The 22,391-nt window shown below is 36.5% G+C and overlaps 1 protein-coding gene across 3 annotated transcripts in view; it reads right to left on the bottom strand.

Annotated features, from left to right (window-relative positions):
• AKT3 (AKT serine/threonine kinase 3) overlaps nucleotides 1-22,391 on the bottom strand; it is a 310,972-nt gene that overhangs the window by 58,670 nt on the left and 229,911 nt on the right. For all 3 annotated transcript variants that reach the window (XM_078077906.1, XM_078077905.1, XM_078077907.1), the window contains 2 exons: nucleotides 8,877-8,999; nucleotides 617-745 (listed from right to left, as the gene is read on the bottom strand). In XM_078077906.1, the coding sequence (XP_077934032.1) occupies nucleotides 617-745; nucleotides 8,877-8,999 (252 nt within the window). The remainder of the gene's footprint in view (nucleotides 1-616; nucleotides 746-8,876; nucleotides 9,000-22,391) is intronic.

Raw genomic sequence — 22,391 nt, 5'->3', positions numbered from 1 at the left:
TGTTTTGAAGGAAAATCCACGATAGCTTATAAAACTGCAAACATTCCTGCTGATGCTATTCAATTACCTGATTTTAATAAATGAATCAAAATGGGCCTAATCAAGAAATAAAATGTATGTGGCCAAAACATAAAAATTGACTTACTCTACTGAAGTTAGCACCTTTGTGCTCATAAAATATAATTGCTACATATTTTTGCTCTATAATCCCATGCTAAACAAGTGAGAGCAAAATAGATGTGATTCGTGTTGGTGGAATTTAAGAAACAAAACAAACGAGCAAAGGGAAAAAAAGAGAGAAAGGCAAACCAAGAAACAAACTCTTAACTCTAGAGAACACACTGGTGGTCACCAGAGGGGAGGTGGGTGGGGGGATGGGCGAAATAGGTGACGGGGATTAGTAAGAGTCCACTTATCATGATGAGCACTGAGTAATGTACGGAAATGTTGAATCACTATATTATATACCTGAAATTGACATAACACTGCATGTTAACTATACTGGAATTAAAAATAAGACATAGTAGATACTGCAATGTTTTTTAATGCTAAATGGTTTACTTTGCAAAACATATGGCCATATTAGATTTTTCCTCCGAATGAAAGCATAGCCTACCTCTGGTGCCAGATATTCTGGTGTGCCACAGAATGTCTTCATGGTGGCTGCATCTGTGATCCCTTCTTTGCAAAGTCCAAAATCTGTAATTTTTATGTGGCCATCTTTATCCAGCATTAAATTCTCCAACTGTGTAGTAAGAAAAATGACATAATTTGTTTTATAGTTTTCAAAAATAGGAAAATACTGTTTTGAAAAATTATTGAATGCTGAGTAAGGTATTTTGGAAAGAGGACACAGCTGTAGTTAATAGAACTTGCAGCACTTACAAACCCTATAGCTTCCTAACTCATGTGTAAAAAGAAATATGTTTTATCAAATACTTCACGATGATAAAATTATTGATTTTTAAACCAATGGGAGTAAGAGCCATTATTGTGTAAGCTCTGAGAACTAAAACCTAAATAACTTTTCAAAGCAAACAGCAATCCTTTTTTTTTTCTTAATAAATTGTGATCTAAACAATCCCAAAGAGACGAGCATCTTCTTCTAGATATATACAGATGGTTTGCAACAATTGCTCTTGGGAATCTATTGCTATTATAAAATATTCACTTACAGAAATGTTTTTTGGTGGTTGTTGTAAATCAAACCTAAATCTTATTTTGTAAGGTAAGGCGATATCCTCTTTTGAAGATCTTTGTAATAAAGAAATACCAACCCTTTTAAACATAAAAAGAAAAAGAATATCAAAGTCAAACATTCAACAGTTAATGAAAATATATAGCACAAATATTATAAAACTGGAATCTCTTTGAACCCGTTAATTCAAAAACACCAAAGAGAATTTTAAAGATTTAACCAAGTATCAAGATCATTTGCCTCAAGTGAAAATTATAAAATGTAAGAGGGAAAGGAATTTGTGCAATATTAATGCAATTAAAAATAGCAACAATAGCTGAGCTTTTCCTCCCAATGTGAACCCAACCTTATGATTATCATCACACAAAAATACATATGAGGTCTAGCTTGTGATCCTATAGCCTTATATAGACAAGGCTCCTAAGCTTGCTCAGTCATCTAGATGTAACCTGAAGGTACATACAAGAAACACATACAGAAGAAACACATGTGAAAAATGTATTAGCAGGAAAAATGACAATTAGCTTATTTAAGGAGTGAAGACTTATTCTCCTTCATGTGATGACATATGACAGTGCTTACCTGAACTTTGAAGTCAATATCAATTTCAAAACAGAACTCCATATAAGAATATAAACAGATATCAATCATAGAAAATGTGATAGTATACTCTGTCACAGTATCCAAAGTCTTATACACGAGAAACCAAATACAGTTAAGGAAATAATGCTCACTGAAGGAAAGATGAGAACAGACCTAAGTCTCTGGGTACAGTACTGGCTGAACTAAATGCTCAGTACATGTCTCATGAACTGTAGAGACTTCGGTGAAGTGAGTTTTTCACTGGTCTACAGGAAGGTGAACAAACCCTAAATATATTTTGAACCTTTCAAAAATAGAAGTTCTTTTATTTTATCTAAATTCAGATATCATGCATCTTCCTTATGCTCCTCTACTAACTGGAACTTAAAAATCAAGCCTAATTTACACAGATGGCAACAGGGCCTGAATACTGAAACCAGTCAGAAACATCAAGAAAGACTCTCTCTGTCTACTTCCCTTTCTTCCGATCACCACTCCCTGCTTTGTTCTTTCTTTTCTTTATGCTTTTGGTTTTCTATCCTTTTTCCTTCTCTTTCAAAAATACCCTCCTCTTCTCTCTCTACTGAGAAGTATATACCGGGAGAGTCTACTATTTTGTTGAATGAAAATATAAATGCCCTGCTTTCTTCATTTTAAAAAATATGCATATTGTTTTAATATATGAATATTATCATATAAAAAACAAAACCAAATTAAATTCTTAACATGCTGAAAGGTCTTTTAAAAATATTTAGTAAATCTCTTTTATTAACATAATACATAAAAATTCTTATAAAAACTTCAAATAATACATAATAGTACTGAAGAGAATGTCAATGTGCCGTCTATAGTCCATTCCATTCCCGCTCCTGTCTGTGTCGGGAGTATGTTATGTCACTCCTCTCTATAAGCTTTATATGCATTGGAAAGTATTCATGGAAACATGATAGCATGCACCATTTCTCTACATTTTGACAAGGCTATCTGGAAGCGAATGGAGACAGAAGTTTTTTAAAAAACACTGTTTTTTAATACCAAAAAGTGTGTATATTTTTTAAAATCCCGATTTGCACCTTGTTCTCTAGCCTCCTATCTCAGCTCTAAGATGCCAGGGGTTGAGGGATGAGGAAGGAACTGAGACGCAGGATAGAGTTGGAAAAAGGAACAGGGTGAACATGACCAAGAGTCTCAGTCTGCCCACAACTGAGGGGGTTTCCCAGGACACAGGACTTACAAGTTCCGTAACTGGGGAAGTCTGGGGCAAACCAGGACAGTTGGTCTTCCTACTTGTTTTATAAATATGGAGTCAAGTCAGAGAACGCATATATCAACTCAAGCTTTGCCCTTACTCACTGTGTGCCTTTGGGCATGTTGTTGATCTCTGTGTCTCTCAACTTCGTCTATGAAACAGAGGTAAATAACAGTAGCATCCAACGTGATTGCTTTGAGAATTAGAGATACTGAATGCGGAACTTTACACACCGCACACATTTAATAAATGTACTGATCATTTATTAAACGTGGAGAACTTAATGGCTGAATTATAAGTTATCACAATGGTGTGTGCTCTTCGAGACAACACAGGAAAGTTCAGGAACGGAACTTACTGAGAACTAAAACCTAAATAACTTTTCAAAGCAAACAGCAATCCTTTTTTTTTTTCTTAATAAATTGTGATCTAAACAATCCCAAAGAGATGAGCATCTTTGAGCAGCTCAGTGACTTTGTTAAAAATACTGTCAATATGCAATAATTTCTATTGACTAAAATAACAAAACACAAATACTTCATAATTTTTGAGCCAGTTTTTTCATGGTGTCCACCTTCTCCCATCATTTATTTTTGCTCTCTGCACATCCTGAAATGTCATTTTACTGAGCGCGACTGACAAAAACAACTTATTCATCAAAAAGAATCAACAATAGTCAGAGATGTATCACTTTACAGAAAGGATATCCCCAAACCTACTCTTGTATAAGGATAAATCGGGGGTAACTAAATATCCAGTCTTGTTTAAAAATAAGTAATAATTCAACACAGATGCAAAACAAAGTTTCTGTAAAATGTTAAGAACCATCAGCGTTGTGATTAACGAATGTGGAAGATGCACAGGATCATCTGGAAGTCTTTTCAAGGCGGATCAATGGCTTAGATCGGATCAAAACCACCTGGAAATCACTTCCTCTGTGCATTTAACACTAAAGGAGATTTAGTCACACATTCTGTGTCAAGGAGAAATTAAAACATTTACAAATGATCTCTCCTTGGTTCTCTTTCCTCAATTTCATGGCTGTCCTTCTTGCTTAGGTTGGCTGCAAAGTGCACAACGCACAGTGTCACTGACTGCTCAGGTACTCTCCATTTATAAATTCCAAATCCATCTGTTTTTACCTCCAAACAATCTTAGTTTCCAAGACTGAGAGCAGGCATTATGCTTATGCTCCATGGATGCATCCACTGGCAAAAGCCACGACGAAGTCAAATAGGAGGTTTGAAAGAAAAGATTATATATTAAAAATTCGAGTGATGCTTACTCTCTGTCCAGTTAGAGGGGGTTGCTTTCTAACAGTTCATTCTTTGAGAAGAGAGAAAATATTAGACCTATACCTCACAGAGTTCCCATAAAAAAAGGCAACATTTTCCCCCAGCAGAAGCGGACAGCCGTTACCTGATAGGTCTTGATTCAGTGTATATACAAAAAAAATATAGTAGATTTTGACATCTTTTTTCCCTCTGTGCTTTGTGGACAAGAAATCAGAGCAAGAAAGTACTATGCTCCTTCTTGTTCATGCTGGTGCCCCCACCCCCCATAGAATTAAACTCTAAAAATCCTTGCTGTCTTTAATACAGTGCTTCTCAGCACTTCACAGTACAATACAAAATGAAATGTGTAGGGCGTAAGCAGGATCAGCAGATGGGCTGCTTGAAGCCAGAACTGACTGGCCCAGAGGCGCCATGGCTCGGGCTCACCTGTAACCCATTTGTGGTGCAAAGGCTGGGAAGCTTTGCTCTGATGTACGCCAGGCTGGCTAAGCTGGCTAAGTTTTGTATACTCTCTAATATTCTAATATAGACACACATTCTAGTGTCTCGCTACCATATGTATCTCTTAGGTATCATTTCATTTAAATGGCTGACACCGTGATTCAACAAAGGAACGAAAACAGCAGTTCCTAAGGGCTCTGAGGGCTGTCGGAGCAGGTATGAACGATCCCCTTCACTCACTCTTAACGCCCCATTTTGGCTCAGTTACAACAAACCCAATGTTCGGTACCCAGACTGCCTCCGGCCCGAGAATGAAGTCAGGAATCTGTCCTCTGCATATTGCATTCTCAGGTTTAGGGCTACCAAAGTGCCAACATGTCATACAAGTTAACCTGCAGGACCTTAATGACCCTGAAGTTAAGAGTGTGGAAATACTGAAGGAAAACACGTCTCCACTTTCAACTTGCCTGAGCTAGAAAAGGATTCATAATGTACAATGGCGGAGACCCCAGTAAGGTGGCCAGGCTGCTTAAGAACTAGACTACACATAAGGAATGCAGCCCAATAGTATAATATAATTTTAGAGGGTGAAGGGGTTCTTAATAGCAGTGGCTTAAAATTTTTATAGAAGAGGGAATCCAGGGTGATTGGTTAGAAGTGGTAGCTGGGGGATGAGTCTCGAGACTTGGTAGGTAAAGCAACAAGAACTCTGCTCTCGGTTAGACTGCAAGCTTATCTGGGGCGAGCGTTAGAGAGCTGATGAAGACTGAAAAGATTCTCAGCCCATCCTTTTGTGCTGGCACAGAGACCTGGAAATTACCTAAATCTATTTGTTGGTTTCTCATGTTAATAATGTAAATGGTTACATTAACCATTAAACTCTCTAGGCAGAAAACAAGATTAGATGAATCACCAATAGAATGTACTAGCGATTTATGTATGATTTTCTGCCCCTTGCCCTGTTATAAACTCTCGGAGAAGTTAATTCTTCAAGAATTCCAGTATCCTTATATGCACTTTTGCATATGTCCCTATTCAGCCTAATCTGTACTTGGATGGCACGGCCTTTGAAAAGAAAGCTTTCACTTGCAAAGTAAGACCTAAGCAGAAAGGAAGATTTTAATATATTTTACATTACTGCCGAAATCTTAAAAGAGATTTCTTCAAATTTTGACGCTATCATGAAGATATACCAGTTTTTCCTAATTAATCACAAGGAATCTGGGTCCTTACTAAAACAGAATTTCGTATTATGACATATATTGATAAACTAAGCAAACTTACTTTTAGAAGTGTAACAAAGTGTAATCATTTATCTGCTGCTATGAACACCAACTTATTAGGAACTATGAATTGATAAAATATCTTAAATTAACTTGCACATGAAGTAAGGCTTTCCCTCCAATGATAAATGGGGCGTCAGCAAATAGGTACGGATTTCCTTGAGAGGCACAGCTATGACAGGCATCTCAAATGGATTTGCGTTTGAATAAACATAAGGTCATTAGTAAGGAGATGATCAAGACAAATCTGAGCCTGATCAATTAAAGTGGGTACCTAAATCAGTTTTTGATGATGCCGTTTTTAATGTATCTGGTGTAAATATATTTAAAACATCCCTTCTCTTATCTTTGGCAGCTTTATCCGAATTTTAGATTTACAAAGATCTCCCAGAGCTACTCCAATGCATTCCCTCCCCCACGCAGATCTCATTTCAACTCTAGAAAGGCAGAAGGGTGTAAGGAGCAGGACACTGGGCCTGGAGCTAGGATTCATGGTTTCCATAATCTTGACCATGTCACCAACTTAGTCCTGGACTTCAAGTAAGTCACCTGCTAGGCTTCTAGGTTTCCATGACCTCACCTGTCAAGTACAGACCAACTTGAAATATCGACGATCCCACCTACAGGATTGCATTCTATTATGCAAAATCCTGTGCGCTACGGATACAAATAACACTTGTATGAATTTGAATGCTTGGCTTTTAACATTCATGTATTCTTGTTGGTGTATATTCGTGTGGCTTCTGTCCTGTGTTATATATTTACTTGGGCCTTAGGTTAAAAAAAATAAACTTAAGAGAGCAGAGACCACCTAATTGTCTAGTAAAGTCAGTGGTCTATGCATATGGTAACTACATGGACTGGTATTTATACATACTGCTGTTTAAGAATTTTGGTCATCAGAAAGGACAGGGCAATGAAACTCCTACTAAATGCACTTTGATATACCAACATGTTGATTCATTTAAGAAGAAATGATTAACAAAGACTACTGACTGACCAAGACCATCCCCATTATATCATTCCTTAATCAGGGCTGGCAATCAACTGGGCATTCTTCCCCTTGTTTCTTTAGGTTAATAGTTCCTACTTTCAGCCTAAGCATTTTGAATATGTTACTGAATACCTCCAAATTATTCTCATTTCCTTAAATCTAAGAAACCCCTTTTTAAAACTACAAGTAGGACCCATAAAATGTAACACTTCACGCTTGAGGAGAGCAGCCTCCGAAAAGAGCTAACTATTTCTAAGTAAGTTTGGAAATGCCATGTAACTTACTAAGTTTCATCATTCCATATAACTATTTTCTTTAAAAAACATCTAGATTCAAGACATGTAAACATCATCGGATTATTTGGCCACACAGACATCAACTACAGAGGCTTAATTCTGTCACATTCCTGGTTATAAAGACTTCAAGCTAAATATAATCATACTGTTGATCTGGATTCATCTCCGGTGCACTTTGGCATTTGGACGGCTGCTCTTCCCTGATCTAGGTGGTTCAGAGTTGCATAGTTCATTTTTCCTAAATATAGTATTTATAGCTTCTTTTAAACTTTAACGCATAACATGCTATACAAACAAACATACTATAAATTTCATTGTCAGCGTAGAGAATAATACTTTGCGAGGGGGTTATGCCCTAAGGTCATTCACAGCATAAAGGTACATGATAAGAACACCCTAGAGAGAACCTAGACAAGTGCTTAGACAGATAACTTAGGAACCACAGGCATTTAAAAGGAGTGAGGTGGGAGTGAGGAGATAAGTGTGATTTCTTTTAGAGTATGTAGATGTGTTTCATACAGATGGGATTTCATAAAAGACTTCTATTTCTCCAAATCAAATCATACATTAAATGAACTAATAGTTAATAAATTCAGCAACTCTGTATCAAATCTTAGTAAGTCAAGATTGCTATATGATTTACTTTTTACAAAAGTAAGATAGTCACATCTAGAATGTGTTCAAAACGTGCCATGGAACACATTTCCATATCGTGGTCAATCTCATTCAACAGTGTCACGAGCACTGCCACTGCCTTTCATGAGCTACTCCAGGGCTCAGCAAACTATGGCCCATGAGCGAAACCGAGCCTACTGCTCGTTTTTGTAAACAAAGTTTTATCAGAACACAGCCAGCCACGCTCAAGCACCTACTGCCCTGCAGGAGCGGGACGGAGCAGGTGCAGAAGCGACAATGGGCAGCAAAGCCCATTGAAAGTATGTCAGTCCCTGAGCTGTTCCAAGCGTCTCATCAGGAAGGAACTCAGAGAAGTCAAGTCACTATTGCCTATAAAACAATATGGTGCTTTTTGAAATGGAAACTAAATGAATTAATAAAAGGCTATATTAAAATGCTCCAGGTATTTAAACCCATCACAAAGTGAAGACAAAAATCAAATTAAATATTTCCCCCCAATAAATATCTTATGTATGATAAAAGTTTCTCCATTATACATCATAGCGTCGATGGTAGGATGTAATAATGAAACCTACTTTAGAATGTCCCTGGCAAAGTCACTTGGCTCTTAATTGAATGTTTACCATTACTCAAAAATTTCCAGAAAAATAAAACTATTATTGGTAGGTCAGAGCAGTCAAGCAGAAATTATGGCGCACGTCAGAAACTCAGACATAAAGGAACTATGTACATATCAGTGAATGGAATTCCTGTCAAATGCGATGAACTACATTCTTAAACAGAGTGCTTCTTTTTTCCCAACTAAATCTGCTTTTCTCCAAACTGTGTAACTTTGTAATTACTTTGTGTTTGTCCCTATAGTCTCTGCAAAAACAAATTTTGATTACTTTTTTTTTTTTTACCTTGAGATCACGGTACACAATCTTTCCGGAATGTAGATAGTCCAAAGCAGAGACAATTTCTGCACCATAGAAACGTGTGCGGTCCTCGGAGAACACCCGCTCTCTCGACAAATGGAAAAACAGCTGCAGGGTAAACAGCAGGGACAGGATTGTAATAATTACTGATTTAGTGGGGGAAATTAACACAAACATGAAACACCTCCCATCACCATATTGTGATGATAGATGGTGCGCTCTCAGTGGGCACTGAGCACTTTTACACAGCTGCTGCTTATCTTCTCCAGGTTTCCAAGGGGAGACTGCGAGCTGTTAAATCAGCATTTTAATCAATATACCAATCTTGTTGAAGGCATTCTGCTTGCTACCCATTTAACCTTCACTTACAGAGGAAAAAAGTACGCATCATCAGATTGCATTTCCCCCTTGCTATACTGTTGCTTCACTCTTTCAAGGATGAGGCATTGAGACATGATTAAAATAAATATACACAACAGAGATGTAATATTTCTACTTAATTATTTGATTTACATTTGATTTCAAAGAAAGGACTGCTGATTTGCTAAAACTGATGGATGTGAGCTTGTTATATTCTACAACCGTCCTTGCCTCCTCAGATCCCTAGAAATGTTTTCAAAGTTTCAATCAATGTTTTCTACAATGACAAATCATAAGGCTTCAAGTTTTCACTTTAGTAATGGCCAAAAGGGACTGAGAAGCTCCTGTTATTTCCTCTTATAGTTCTACTTCAGTAATAACCACAACACAAACCTCCCCTCATATAATCATTTAAACCACATGCTCTTTCACTTCTATTCATCACCTATAGGACAGACCACTCTGCAGTCAACAGGCATTTCCTGGGAGCTCACTGTGTCCACACACCCAACTCTCCATTTAGGCCAGCTCCTCATTTACGGAACTGCCTATCTCATCTCAGTTCAACAACGCATATGGGGAAGGAGCAGGTTCCAGGCACTATGATTTGACTTCCAATGTACTATCTCACTGTATTAAGAAATCCGCCAAGAACAATGGAAGACTGTTGACAGTGCTGATACACTGCTAGGTATCACAGTAGGTACCCAATACACGTCTGTGGTTAAAGAAATGAACCAATCAATCGGTGTATCCTTGACTACAAGACCACAAATTAACTACACCTTCACATGGATTATGGACTCTTAGCGCTCCGACAAGTGTGTAAGAATGACGGTTAACCAAGATTTGTTCCTCACACACCAAATCATAATTTAGGCAACATAAAATAGATTTCTACTGACAGATTTCTTCCCTGTTTTCCACCTACACTGAAGAGTCTATCATTATTTTAAGATCTATTTTATGCATAACCGATTGTCACAATAAAGAGCAGGAGGGAATATGACTTAACAATTGCCAAAAAAGACTGGCTTAACATTAGTTATAGAAAAACTAAAATACTTGGCAGATAGTCTCTAAACTCTAATGCTCTCTACTATCTTGTCATATTTTATCAAATCTAAGATGTTCTTGATTGGAACTCCATCATCATTTTAAGTTAATAGTAAGAAACAAAAAAAGTTGTCAATTAAAGCTATAATAAACCATCAAATATCAAAGGCATTCTGACTGCAGAAATGTTAAATATGTCTTACAAATGATCCAATATAGTATGCCAAAAATCAAACCAATGCATACAATTACTCAGGGATATTTCTTAAAATTCACTCATTTTATACAGGCAGATATAATATTCTTAATGCATTACCATTCAAATGAGGATGAGAAGTAGAAAGAAGCATAGATCATCAGTAAAACCATTCTGAAAAATTTCTGGGTCAGAATAATTTCTGCCATGCTTTATTCAAAATATCACTAACTTGGATGAAGGAACCCCTGTGATCTCTAAGTAGATTTATGACAATCTTCTAATGGGGTGAAAATATAAACAATATTTCTAAATTTTATAAAAATAATGTCAAGCCTACTACTTACTCATCTACTCTATAAAAGACATAGATAGAGCCTCCCTAAATCAATATAATACATGCAGGCTTCTAGATCTTTATTTAGACCATATTCTTCAATTTGTCTCCCAGCCAAGTTCTATAAAAATATCAGCTAAAAAAATGATACTTAAGGAGAAGAACTCTATTTCTCAATCTGCTGTCCTCTGATGTCTACCCCTGTTACCTTACAGAACTGATTCTTGCTAAGATAACCAAGAATCTCTTAATTGCCAAATCCAATGATTTATTTATAGTCTGCACTTCTTCCTGGTCTGCACCTGAGGACATTGGCTCTTGGCCTCCTCCTTGAACATGTTCCTTGGCTTTGGTGATTCAGCTCTCTCCTGATTTTCTCCCTAACTCTCTGGATATTCCTTCTCAGTTTCTACCTTGGCTTTGAACCAACTTCCCATTTAGTGAGCATTAATTATTTTAAAGTCACTGTACTGGGCACTAGGAAGAGAAAAAGATGGCATACAGATTAGAGAAATCATATAAAAAAATAAAAGACTAAAACACAAGGGAAAAGGGGGAAAGGACATAGACAAGTAAAATGAGAGGAATGCAAATGAATACAGTTCATGAAAATATGCCACCTTATAATAATCAATGAAGGCAAGATAAAAACATAAATAAGACAATTTAGCATATCCAGAAATAGCATTTCAGTGAAAGTGTTGGGAGATGAGTATCTTTATACACTGGTAGCTGGGATGTAAGCAGATAACAGAAACTCTTCACAGGGCAAATGGCAATAGATACTAAAAGTACCATAGTTCTTCTTCTAGAAATTTCCTTTTTAAAAAAGGAAATGCAGGGGCACCTGGGTGGCTCAGTTGGTTAAGCGACTGCCTTCGGCTCAGGTCATGATCCTGGAGTCCCTGGATCGAGTCCCGCATCGGGCTCCCTGCTCAGCAGGGAGTCTGCTTCTCCCTCTGACCCTCCTCCCTCTCATGTGCTTGCTCTCTCTCATTCTCTCTCTCTCAAATAAATAAATAAAAAATCTTTAAAAAAAAAAAAAAGGAAATGCAGAAGTCTTCTATGAAAGGATATTCTCTGTAGCAGTATATATGAAAACAATGCAAACACAGCCTTCATACTATGTTGAAAAATAAAGTTAGATTTTCATCTAATACTTCATCAAAATAAATTTCTGATGTAACTCATAGTTAAATATAAAATATTCAACTAATTGAAAAACTAGAAAATAAGGATAAAAAGTTCATGGGACCAGGCTTACCCTCTTGCCCTATACAACTGGGCAAAAACACATAAAACAGAAAAATGGTAACTGGGAAAAGTATATAACAGAATTCTCTTAAGATATTGGACAATAGGCAGTGCAGGACCAAGATCTTTGTGAAGAGAGAAACAAATGAGTGAGCCCTAAAGCCACCAGACTTCTGTCCAAGGGCACTTTGTGGAACACATTACCAGCAGGAAAGGATTGATCCCAAGCATAACTCAGAGGTCTCACTGTTGGAGAGTGAAAAGCAGATTTTGAGTAGGATGAGGTAGATGGCATTTGCAGGACAGAACGAACACCAGTGAGGAAGAAGCTACCAAAATCTGCATAGTCGAGTCTGCTGCGGAGTACAAGAAATGCGTGCGTAAGGTTAAACTCTGCGAGAACAAGCAGAGAAGGAATGGAGGTCTGTATGCCAAATAATTCCCGGAGCTCGCTCAGAGTTGAGAGACATTCAATTTCTAACCAGTAAGAACAGTGTCATTACCGAATAACCAGTAGACATTTCAAAACAGTCAAAGTTAAACCCACAAAAGCTAACAAATACGGAGGAGACAACAAAATCCAGGCATTCATGTAAAATTCCGATGATCTGGTATCCATCAACAATTACTAGACATAAGGAGATGCAGGAAATATGACGCATAACCAAGAGAAAAATCAGTCTTTAGAAAGACCTTAAGAACAGCAGGGATGATGAAGTTAACAGACTGACTTAAAAACAGCATATGAACAGAAAGAAGAGATAAAGGAAAATAGAAGTAGAAATAAATGGGACGTCTAGAGATAAAAAATAATAAATGCATAGATCTGCATATCTCAATGAACCTCAACATGATGAAAACTCATAAACATGCATGAACAATCAGAACATAAGAAGTCAGAGCACATTCAAATCGCAGAAAAACCAGTGACAGAAAATCTTTTAAAAATTCTGAGGGGGGCGAAAAACATTACCTACAGAGGAACAATAATAGGAGAATAATCCTAGACTTCTCAGAGGCTGTAAGAGCAAAAAGGCAATGCGACAATACATCCAAATGGCTAAATGGAAAACAAAAAGGTATCTTAAAATTCTGCATCCAGTGGGAATATCCATCAAATAGGAAGCACGTGTATGTGAGAAAAATGTTGAGGCCAGGAAAAGAGACACTGGAAGAGGTCAGGTGAAATGATCACAGGCTCGCACACAGAGCCCAAAGTCTTGGCACCCTCGCCCGGCAGGACGGAAAGGCTTCCTAAGAGACATGGCACCCAGGACAGCCCGTGAGGTTACTGCCACCGTAGTGCAAATACATTAGTGTCAGAGCAAAGGTCAGCGTGGCCAGTCTCAGTGTAAAAGCAAGCCTGGGAAAGATCACTGTTCATGAGTAAGAACAACTTCATCCAATAAAAAAATTATCTGGCACAAAAAGAACCAGGAAACTAAAACCCATTACTAGGAGAAAAATGAATAGACATAGACTCAGAAAGTGACACAGACGACAGAATAGAATACTGTGATAAAACAGCTATTAAGATATAGTCTAAAAGTTCAAAAGGTAGAGAGAGGAGCATAATAAGGAAATAAATGGGAGATATAAAAAAAAAGTCCCAAATTAAACTCCAAGAGATAAAGTCTGATGTCCTAGATGAAAAATGAAAAACTGGATTGAATTATCACCATGCTAGACATTGTAGGAAAAAAATGGTAAAAACAGACTTCAAGACACAGGAAACAAATCTAAAATTAAAGATAGGAAAACAATAATGAAAATGATGAACAGAGCGTTAATAAATCATGGGACAGTATCCCGCAGGCTAAGAGATGCATAAATGCACTTTCAGGATAGGACATGAGAAATGAAAGAATGGAAAAAAATACTTAAATAATGTCCAAAAAGTTTTCAAATTTGATGAAAAGTATAAGCCTACAGATTCACAAAGGCTTTAAAAAAAACCAACTGAAAGAAATGTGAAGAAAATCCTACAAGGCACACCATAATTAAATAGCTGACAGTAAGTGCTAAAAGGAAAGTGTAACAGGACGGGGTGGGGGGGGGGTGGTGGTAAAGAGACTCAGTAAGCACAAGGAACAAAGAATGAGAGCAGACGTCTTGTCAGAAACGTGTAAACTGGGAGAAAGAGGAGAGGCATCTTTATAGTAATTAAATATAGAACTGGCAAACTACAATTTTATACACAGCTAAAATAGCTTTCCAAAAATGACAGCAAAATAAAGCCTTTTGGGGACATGCAAAAGGTTAGGGAAATCATCAGAAACACTGCACTATAAATGTTCGAGGTAATGCTTCAGAATGGTACCAGATGAAAAACTGTGTCTACACAAGGTAAAGAAGAGACTGCAAATCATAACTTTGTGGGTAAATATATGTTGACTTGTCTTATGTTTTTAATCTCTTCAAAAGATAGTGCTGGTTTAAAACAAAAATAACAATGCACTGTGGCATTCATAGTATATGTAAAGGTAAAATGTATTAACAATAGCACAAAAGCTTGAAGGGGGAAAATGAAGGTGTGCTGGTGGAAGGGTCTTACAATATGTAAAATGGCATAGCCTAACTTGAATATAAAATGGGGTAAGTTAGGGGCGTCTGGGTGGCTCCATCGGTTGAGTGTCTGACTCCTGTTTTTGGCTCAGGTCATGATCTCAGGGTCATGAGATTGAACCGTGTCCAGCTCCACTCTCAGCGGGGAGTCTGCTTGAGATTCTCTCTCTCCCTCTCCCCCTTCCCACACTCAGGCCACTCTCTAAATAAATAAATAAATAAATAAATAAATAAATAAATAAATAAATAAATCTTTAAAATCTTTTTAAAAATGTGTTAAATATGAGTTGTATTTAAGTTAAATATGAGTTTGTATTTAAAAACCAACTCAAAAAATCCACCCCCCCAATTTGGTAGAGAATTCTACCAAACTCCTGAAAAAGAAGTAATAACAATTTCATGCAAATACTTGCAGAAAACAGAAAACAGAAATACCTCTCAAACATCACCTGAGGCCAGCATTACCTTAATACAAAACCAGACAAGGACATCACATGAAACAGTATCAATAGCCCTCATAATCATAGATGTAAAAAGACTTTAACAAAACTTGACCAAATCATATCCAACAAAAGATGATAATACTATATCATGACTAATGATGGTTAATCCCAAGAATGAAAGACTGGATTAACATTTGAAACCAATGTAACTTGCCATATTAACAGACTAAAAAAGGCAAGACCATATGATCATCTCAAACGATGCAGAAGCAGCTTTTAAGACAACTCAATGGCCACTGATAACTAAAATCTCCTAACAAACTTGGAACAAGAGAGAACTTCCTCAACCTGATAAAAGGCATTTAAAAATGTATAGCCAACATCACATCTAATATGACAGACTGAATCTCTTTCCTCCCCGAGAGTGGGAACAAGGATGTTCACTCCTTTCATTCGGCATGTGCAGGAGTTCCTAGCCAAGTGAAATATGGCACAGATAGACAAATATATAAACGTCATACAGATTGGAATAGGAGTTAACTGCCTTTATTCACAGATAGCAAGCCTGTCTACATAGAAATTCTGAAGAAATTTACAAAAAGAAATTATAAAACTAGTGAGATTCGGAAGGCCATGGGATACAATGGCAGTACACAAAAAATCAATTGTTTTATATGCTAGCAACAAACAACTTGTAATGAAAAACACAACAGAAATATGTAAGGAAAAACTGAAAAAACATATGCAAGACCTATATACTGAAAACTATAAAAAGTTTCAATAGAAACTAGAGAAGACATAAGTAAACAGACTGAGTGCATGGGTCAGAACACTAATATTATTGACATGTCCGTTCTCCCCAAACTAATCTATAGACTCAAAGCAATCCCATCACAGTCCCAGCAGGCTTTTCTGTAAAGACTAAGAAGCTGATACTAAACTTATATGGAAATGCATAGGATCTAGAAGGGTCACAACAATTCCGAGAAACAACAGTGTACTTCCTGATTATAAGATATACTTTAAAGCTATAATAATCAAGTCAGTATGGTATTGGTGTAAGGAAAGACACATCAATTGATGGAATGTAACAGGGAGTCCAGAAACAAATATATGGCATCAATTTTTGACAAAAGTGTCAAAGTCATTCAGAATATAGCCTTTCCAACAAAAGATGCTGGAGTAACTGGATATTCATATGGAAAAAAAATGAACCTCAATCCTTACCTTATCGTATACATAAAAATCAAATTAAAATAGGCCATAGAACTAAATGTTGTAGGTACAACTATAAAAGTTCCTAGAAGAAAATATTTGTGACTTAGGGTAGACAAGTAGTAGACCAAAAAAATAAAAGCCAGAAACGACAATTGATAAATTGGGCCTTTAAAATTAAAAGCTACTATTGTCAAAATATATCAGGGAGATGATGAAAAGACAAGATACAGTAGGGGAGAAATTATTTGTGATATATTTCGCAAACTACTTATAACTCTTATAATACAAGAAGAAAACAACCCAATTAATAGATAGGCAAAATATTGGGAGAGGTCACAAAAAATGTATTTGAACAGCCAAGAAGTGTGTGAAAAGATATTTAGTATCATTAATCATCAGACAAATGGAACTTAAACAGCAATATTACACTTCTATATGCTGACTAGAATAACTAAATTAAAAAGACTGACCCCACCAAATGTTGGTGAGAATGTGGAATAACCAGAATTCTCATAACGTCAATATTGGAATTATCAAATGACACCACTATTTAGGAAACAGTTTTGGAATTTTTTAAAAACACAAACATATGCTTACTATAAACTCCGCAATGATACTGCTCAGCATTTACCCAAGAGAAAAGAAAACTGGTACATGAATGTGCATATCCCCTTTATTATTAGGCAATAACTGGAATTAATCCAAATGTACACCAAGAGCAGGGAAGATTAACACACCTCCTTATAGCCATGCACTGCATCAAGACCCAGCAAGAAAAGGAACAAGCTAGGGAGAAATGCAACAGAAAGGAAAAACTCAAAAATATTGGGCTGAGGAAAAGACACACACAGAACACCATATATTTTATGATTCCATTTCAAAGAAATTTCAGAAATGGTAAATCAAATCTTCAGTGTCAGAAGGGAGGTCAGTGGTTGTCTCGGGCCAGGTGTGGGTGGGGGATGGGGTGAGAGATGGCATGGCAGAACTTTTTGAGGCTATGGAAATGTCCACATCTTTATCATAATGGGGACTCCATGTATATATGTTTGTCAAAATTCATGTAACTGTATATTTAAAGTGAGCACATTTTATTGTATGTAGATTATACCTAAGCAAAGTTGATTAAGTAATGGAAACAATCTAAATGTTCAAAAATTTGGTCAGGATTTAATAAATTAGAGTATATCTACATAACTAATCACTAGACAATGAGTATTTATTTTATAACATTGAATAAAATGGAAAATATGTGTACATTATAAAAACAGGAAATACATTAACGTGGTGATAGCAATTATTGCTAGATAGTGAGATTTAGAGTGGTTTTTATTTTGTTTTATACCTTGAAAATTACTTGTTTAATATTAATTCCCCAAAACACTAAGCTTTCCTTAAATACAGAGACCATCTGTCTTGTTCATGTCATATACCAAGTACATAAGCACTGACTAGCTTGTAGCAAGCAGTCAATAAATTTTTCAACTGAACTGAAATAACTTTTTGGCTTTTTGATGTTCTGCAATGAATGTGCAAGTTGTTACATTTATAAAAGGAGAAAGCCTTACATAGCTTTCAAATACATATACTGTTAACCCTTGTAACAAATTTAATACTCTATTAATCTTGTTTTCTTGGCAGAGGCACAAGGAAAAGAGAAAGACTATGCAAGTACCTTATAGCTTTGCTTCCTCAGCACCAAACCTAATATGCAGTGTTATGTGCTTAATGAATATGTAAAGAATACAGGGAAATTCAAAACTACTTTCCAAGTAATTATTTATAGGGAAAATAAGGCTTACAGTTTTAAAGATAAAGTCTTTTTATTAGAAGCATAAAAAAACTCATATAAAATAACTGAATATCCTTTTGTTCAAAAACAATAATGGGTTATTTGCTACTCAAGCAAAAATCATGTTTAGAAATTTTAAGTTCCTTTCAGGGAAAGACTACATGTTTTTTTGTGTGTTCTACTTAGTCATTCTATAGGAAGACACTAATGTAAATAGATTCTCTTAACCTACTAAATAAACAAGTCTATATTTCATCACAAAACCCATAATGTTTATTTTGAAAATAAACTGCTATATTTTGAAAAAGTTATGCTCTTTTTTTTAACTGAAGAAGAACTGACATACAACGTCCTACTAGTTTCAGGAGTACATCATAGTGATAGTGACTTGATATTTTTATATATAATGAAATGATCCTCACAATAATTCTAGTTATGATCTGTAACCATACAACATATATGCCCTTTGCTATACATCAGATTCCCATCACTTATTTCTTTTATAACCAGAAATTTGTATCTCTTAGGCCCCTTAATCTATTTCACCCCCCCTCCTCTCTCTGGTAACCAACAGTTTATTTCCTGCTTTTATAAATCTATTTCTGTTCTGTTTGTTTCCTTTGTTTTTTAGATTCCACATAGAAGTGGAATCTTATGGTATTTGTCTTTCTCTATCTGACTCATTTCACTTAGCATAATGCCCTCCAGATCCATCCATGTTCTTGTGAATGGCAAGATGTCATTCTTTTTTATGGCTGAGTAATATTCCATTGTATATGCAAGTGTTTGGGTATATATATGTGTATATATACATATATACAAATATACATGCAAAGTTACAAAAGTAAAAGTAATATATATATATGTGTGTATATATATATATCACATCTTCTTTATCCATTTATCTAACAGTAGACATGTAGGTTGCTTTCAAATATCCTAAATATTCTAAACAATGCTGCATTGAACAGAGAGATGTATATATCTTGAGTGTTTTCAATTTTTTTTATTATGTTATGTTAATCACCATATATTACATCATTAGTTTTTGATGTACTGTTCCATGATTCACTGTTTGCATATAACACCCAGTGCTCCATTCAGTACGAGCCCTCTTCAATACCCATCACGAGGCTAACCCATCCCCCCACCCCCCGCCCCTCTAGAAACCTCAGTTTGTTTTTCAGAGTCCATAGTCTCTCATGGTTCGTCTCCCCCTCTGATGCCTCCCTTCATTCTTCCCTTCCTCCTATTTTCTTCTTTTTTTTTAACATATAATTTATTATTTCTTTCAGAGGTAGAGGTCTGTGATTCAACAGTCTTAGACAATTCACAGCGCTCACCATAGCACATACACTCCCCAATGTCTATCACCCAGCCACCCCATCCCTCCCACCCACCACTCCAGCAACCATCAGTTTGTTTCCTGAGATTAAGAATTCCTCATATCAGTGAGATCATGATATATGTCTTTCTCTGATTGACTTATTTTGCTCAGCATAATACCCTCCAGTTCCATCCACGTCATTGCAAATGGCAAGATTTCATTCCTTTTGATGGCTGCATAATATTCCATTGTATATACATACATACATACATATATATATATATACACACACACACACACACACACACACACATATATATATATATAATACACCACATCATCTTTATCCATTCATTGGTCATAGACATCTTGGCTCTTTCCATAGTTTTGCTATTGTCGACATTGCTGCTATGAACATCGGGGTGCATGTACCCCTTCAGATCACTACATTTGTGTCTTTGGGGTAAATACCCAGTAGTGCAATTGCTGGGTCATATGGTAGCTCTATTTTCAAGTTTTTGAGGAACCTCCATATTGATTTCCAGAGCAGCTGCACCAGCTTGCATTCCCACCAACAGTGTAGGAGGGTTCCCCTTTCTCCGCATCCCCACCAACATCTGTCATTTCCTGACTTGTTAATTTTAGCCATTTTGACTGGTGTGAGGAGGTATCTCATTGAGGTTTTGATTTAGAATTCCCTGATGCCAAACAATGTTGAGCACTTTTTCATGTGTCTGTTGGCCATTTGGATGTCTTCTTTGGAAAAATGTCTGTTCATGTCTTCTGCCCATTTCTTGACTGGATTATTTGTTCTTTGGGTGTTCAGTTTGATACGTTCTTTATAGATTTTGGATACTAGCCCTTTATCTGATATGTCATTTGCAAATATCTTCTCCCATTCTGTCGGTTGTCTTTTGGTTTTGTTGACTGTTTCTTTTGCTGTGCAAAAGGTTTTCATCTTGATGAAGTCCCAATAGTTCATTTTTGCCCTTGCTTCCATTCCCTTTGGCGATGTTTCTAGGAAGAAACTGCGGCTGAGGTCGAAGAGGTTGCTGCCTGTGTTCTCCTTTAGGATTTTGATGGATTCCTGTCTCAAATTTAGGTCTTTCAACCATTTTGAGTCTATTTTTGCATGTAGTGTAAGGAAATGGTCCAGTTTCATTCTTCTGCATGTGACTGATCAATTTTCCCAACACCATTTGTTGAAGAGACTGTCTTTTTTCCTTGGACGTTCTTTCTTGCTTTGTCTAAGATTAGTTGACCATAGAGTTGAGGGTCCATTTCTGGGCTCTCTATTCTGTTCCATTGTTCTCTGTGTCTGTTTTTGTGCCAGTACCATACTGTCTTAATGATTACAACTTTGTAATAGAGCTTGAAGTCTGGAATTCTGATGTCACCAGCTTTGCTTTTCTTTCTCAACATTCCTCTGGCTATTCAGGGTCTTTTCTGGTTCCATACAAATTTTAGGATTATTTGTTCCATTTCTTTGAAAAAAGTGGATGGTATTTTGATGGGGATTGCATTGAATGTGTAGATTGCTCTAGGTAGCATTGACATCTTCACAATATTTGTTCTTCCAATCCATGAGCATGGAACGTTTCTCCATTTCTTTGTGTCTTCCTCAATTTCTTTCATGAGTATTTTATAGTTTTCTGAGTACAGATCCTTTGCCTCTTTGGTTAGATTTATTCCTAGGTATCTTATGGTTTTGGGTGCAATTGTAAATGGGATCGACTCCTTAATTTCTCTTTCTTCTGTCTTGTTATTGGTGAATAGGAATGCCACTGATTTCTGTGCATTGATTTTATATCCTGCCACTTTACTGAATTCCTGTATGAGTTCTAGCAGTTTTGGGGTGGAGTCTTTTGGGTTTTCCACATAAAGTACCATATCATCTGCAAACAGTCAGAGTTTGACTTTATCTTTGCCGATTTGGATGCCTTTTCTTTCTTTTTGTTGTCTGATTGCTGTGACTTCTAATACTATGTTGAATAGCAGTGGTGATAGTGGACATCCCTGCCGCGTTCCTGACCTTAGGGCAAAAGCTCTCAGTTTTTCCCCATTGAGCATGATATTTGCTATGGATTTTTCATAGATGGCTTTTATGATATTGAGGTATGTACCCTCTATCTATACTCTGAAGAGTTTTGATCAAGAAAGGATGCTGTACTTTGTCAAATGCTTTTTCTGCATCTATTGACAGGATCATATGGTTCTTGTTCTTTCTTTTATTAATGTATTGTATCACATTGATTGATTTGCAGATGTTGAACCAACCTTGCAGCCCAGGGATAAATCCCACTTGGTTGTGGTGAATTATCCTTTTAATGTGCTGTTGGATCCAATTGGCTAGTATTTTGGTGAGAATTTTTGCATCCATGTTCATCAAGGATATTGGTCTGTAATTCTCTTTTTTGATGGGGTCTTTGTCTGGTTTGGGGATCAGGGTAATGCTGGCCTCATAAAACGAGTTTGGAAGTTTTCCTTCCATTTCTATTTTTTGGAGGTTTCAGATGAATAGTTATTAATTCTTCTTTAAATGTTTCATAGAATTCCCCTGGGAAGCCATCTGGCCCTGGGCTCTTGTTTGTTAGGAGATTTTTGATTAATGCTTCAATTTCCTTAGTGGTTATAGGTCTGCTCAGGTTTTCTATTTCTTCCTGGTTCAGTTTTGGTAGTTGATACATCTCTAGGAATGCATCCATTTCTTCCAGATTATCTAATTTGCTGGCATAGAGTTGCTCATAATATGTTCTTATAATTGTTTGTATTTCTTCGGTGTTGGTCGTGATCTCTCCTCTTTCATTCATGATTTTGTTGATTTGGGTCACTTCTCTTTTCTTTTTGATAAGTCTGGCCAGGGGTTTATCAATCTTGTTAATTCTCTCAAAGAACCAGCTCCTAGTTTCGTTCATCTGTTCTACTGTTCTTTTGGTTTCTATTTCATTGATT

Source organism: Halichoerus grypus, chromosome 7, assembly GCF_964656455.1.
Source record: "Halichoerus grypus chromosome 7, mHalGry1.hap1.1, whole genome shotgun sequence".
NCBI lineage: Eukaryota > Metazoa > Chordata > Mammalia > Carnivora > Phocidae > Halichoerus > Halichoerus grypus.
Note: the sequence above shows the minus strand (reverse complement) of the source record. Positions and strands in the feature narration are given on the sequence as shown.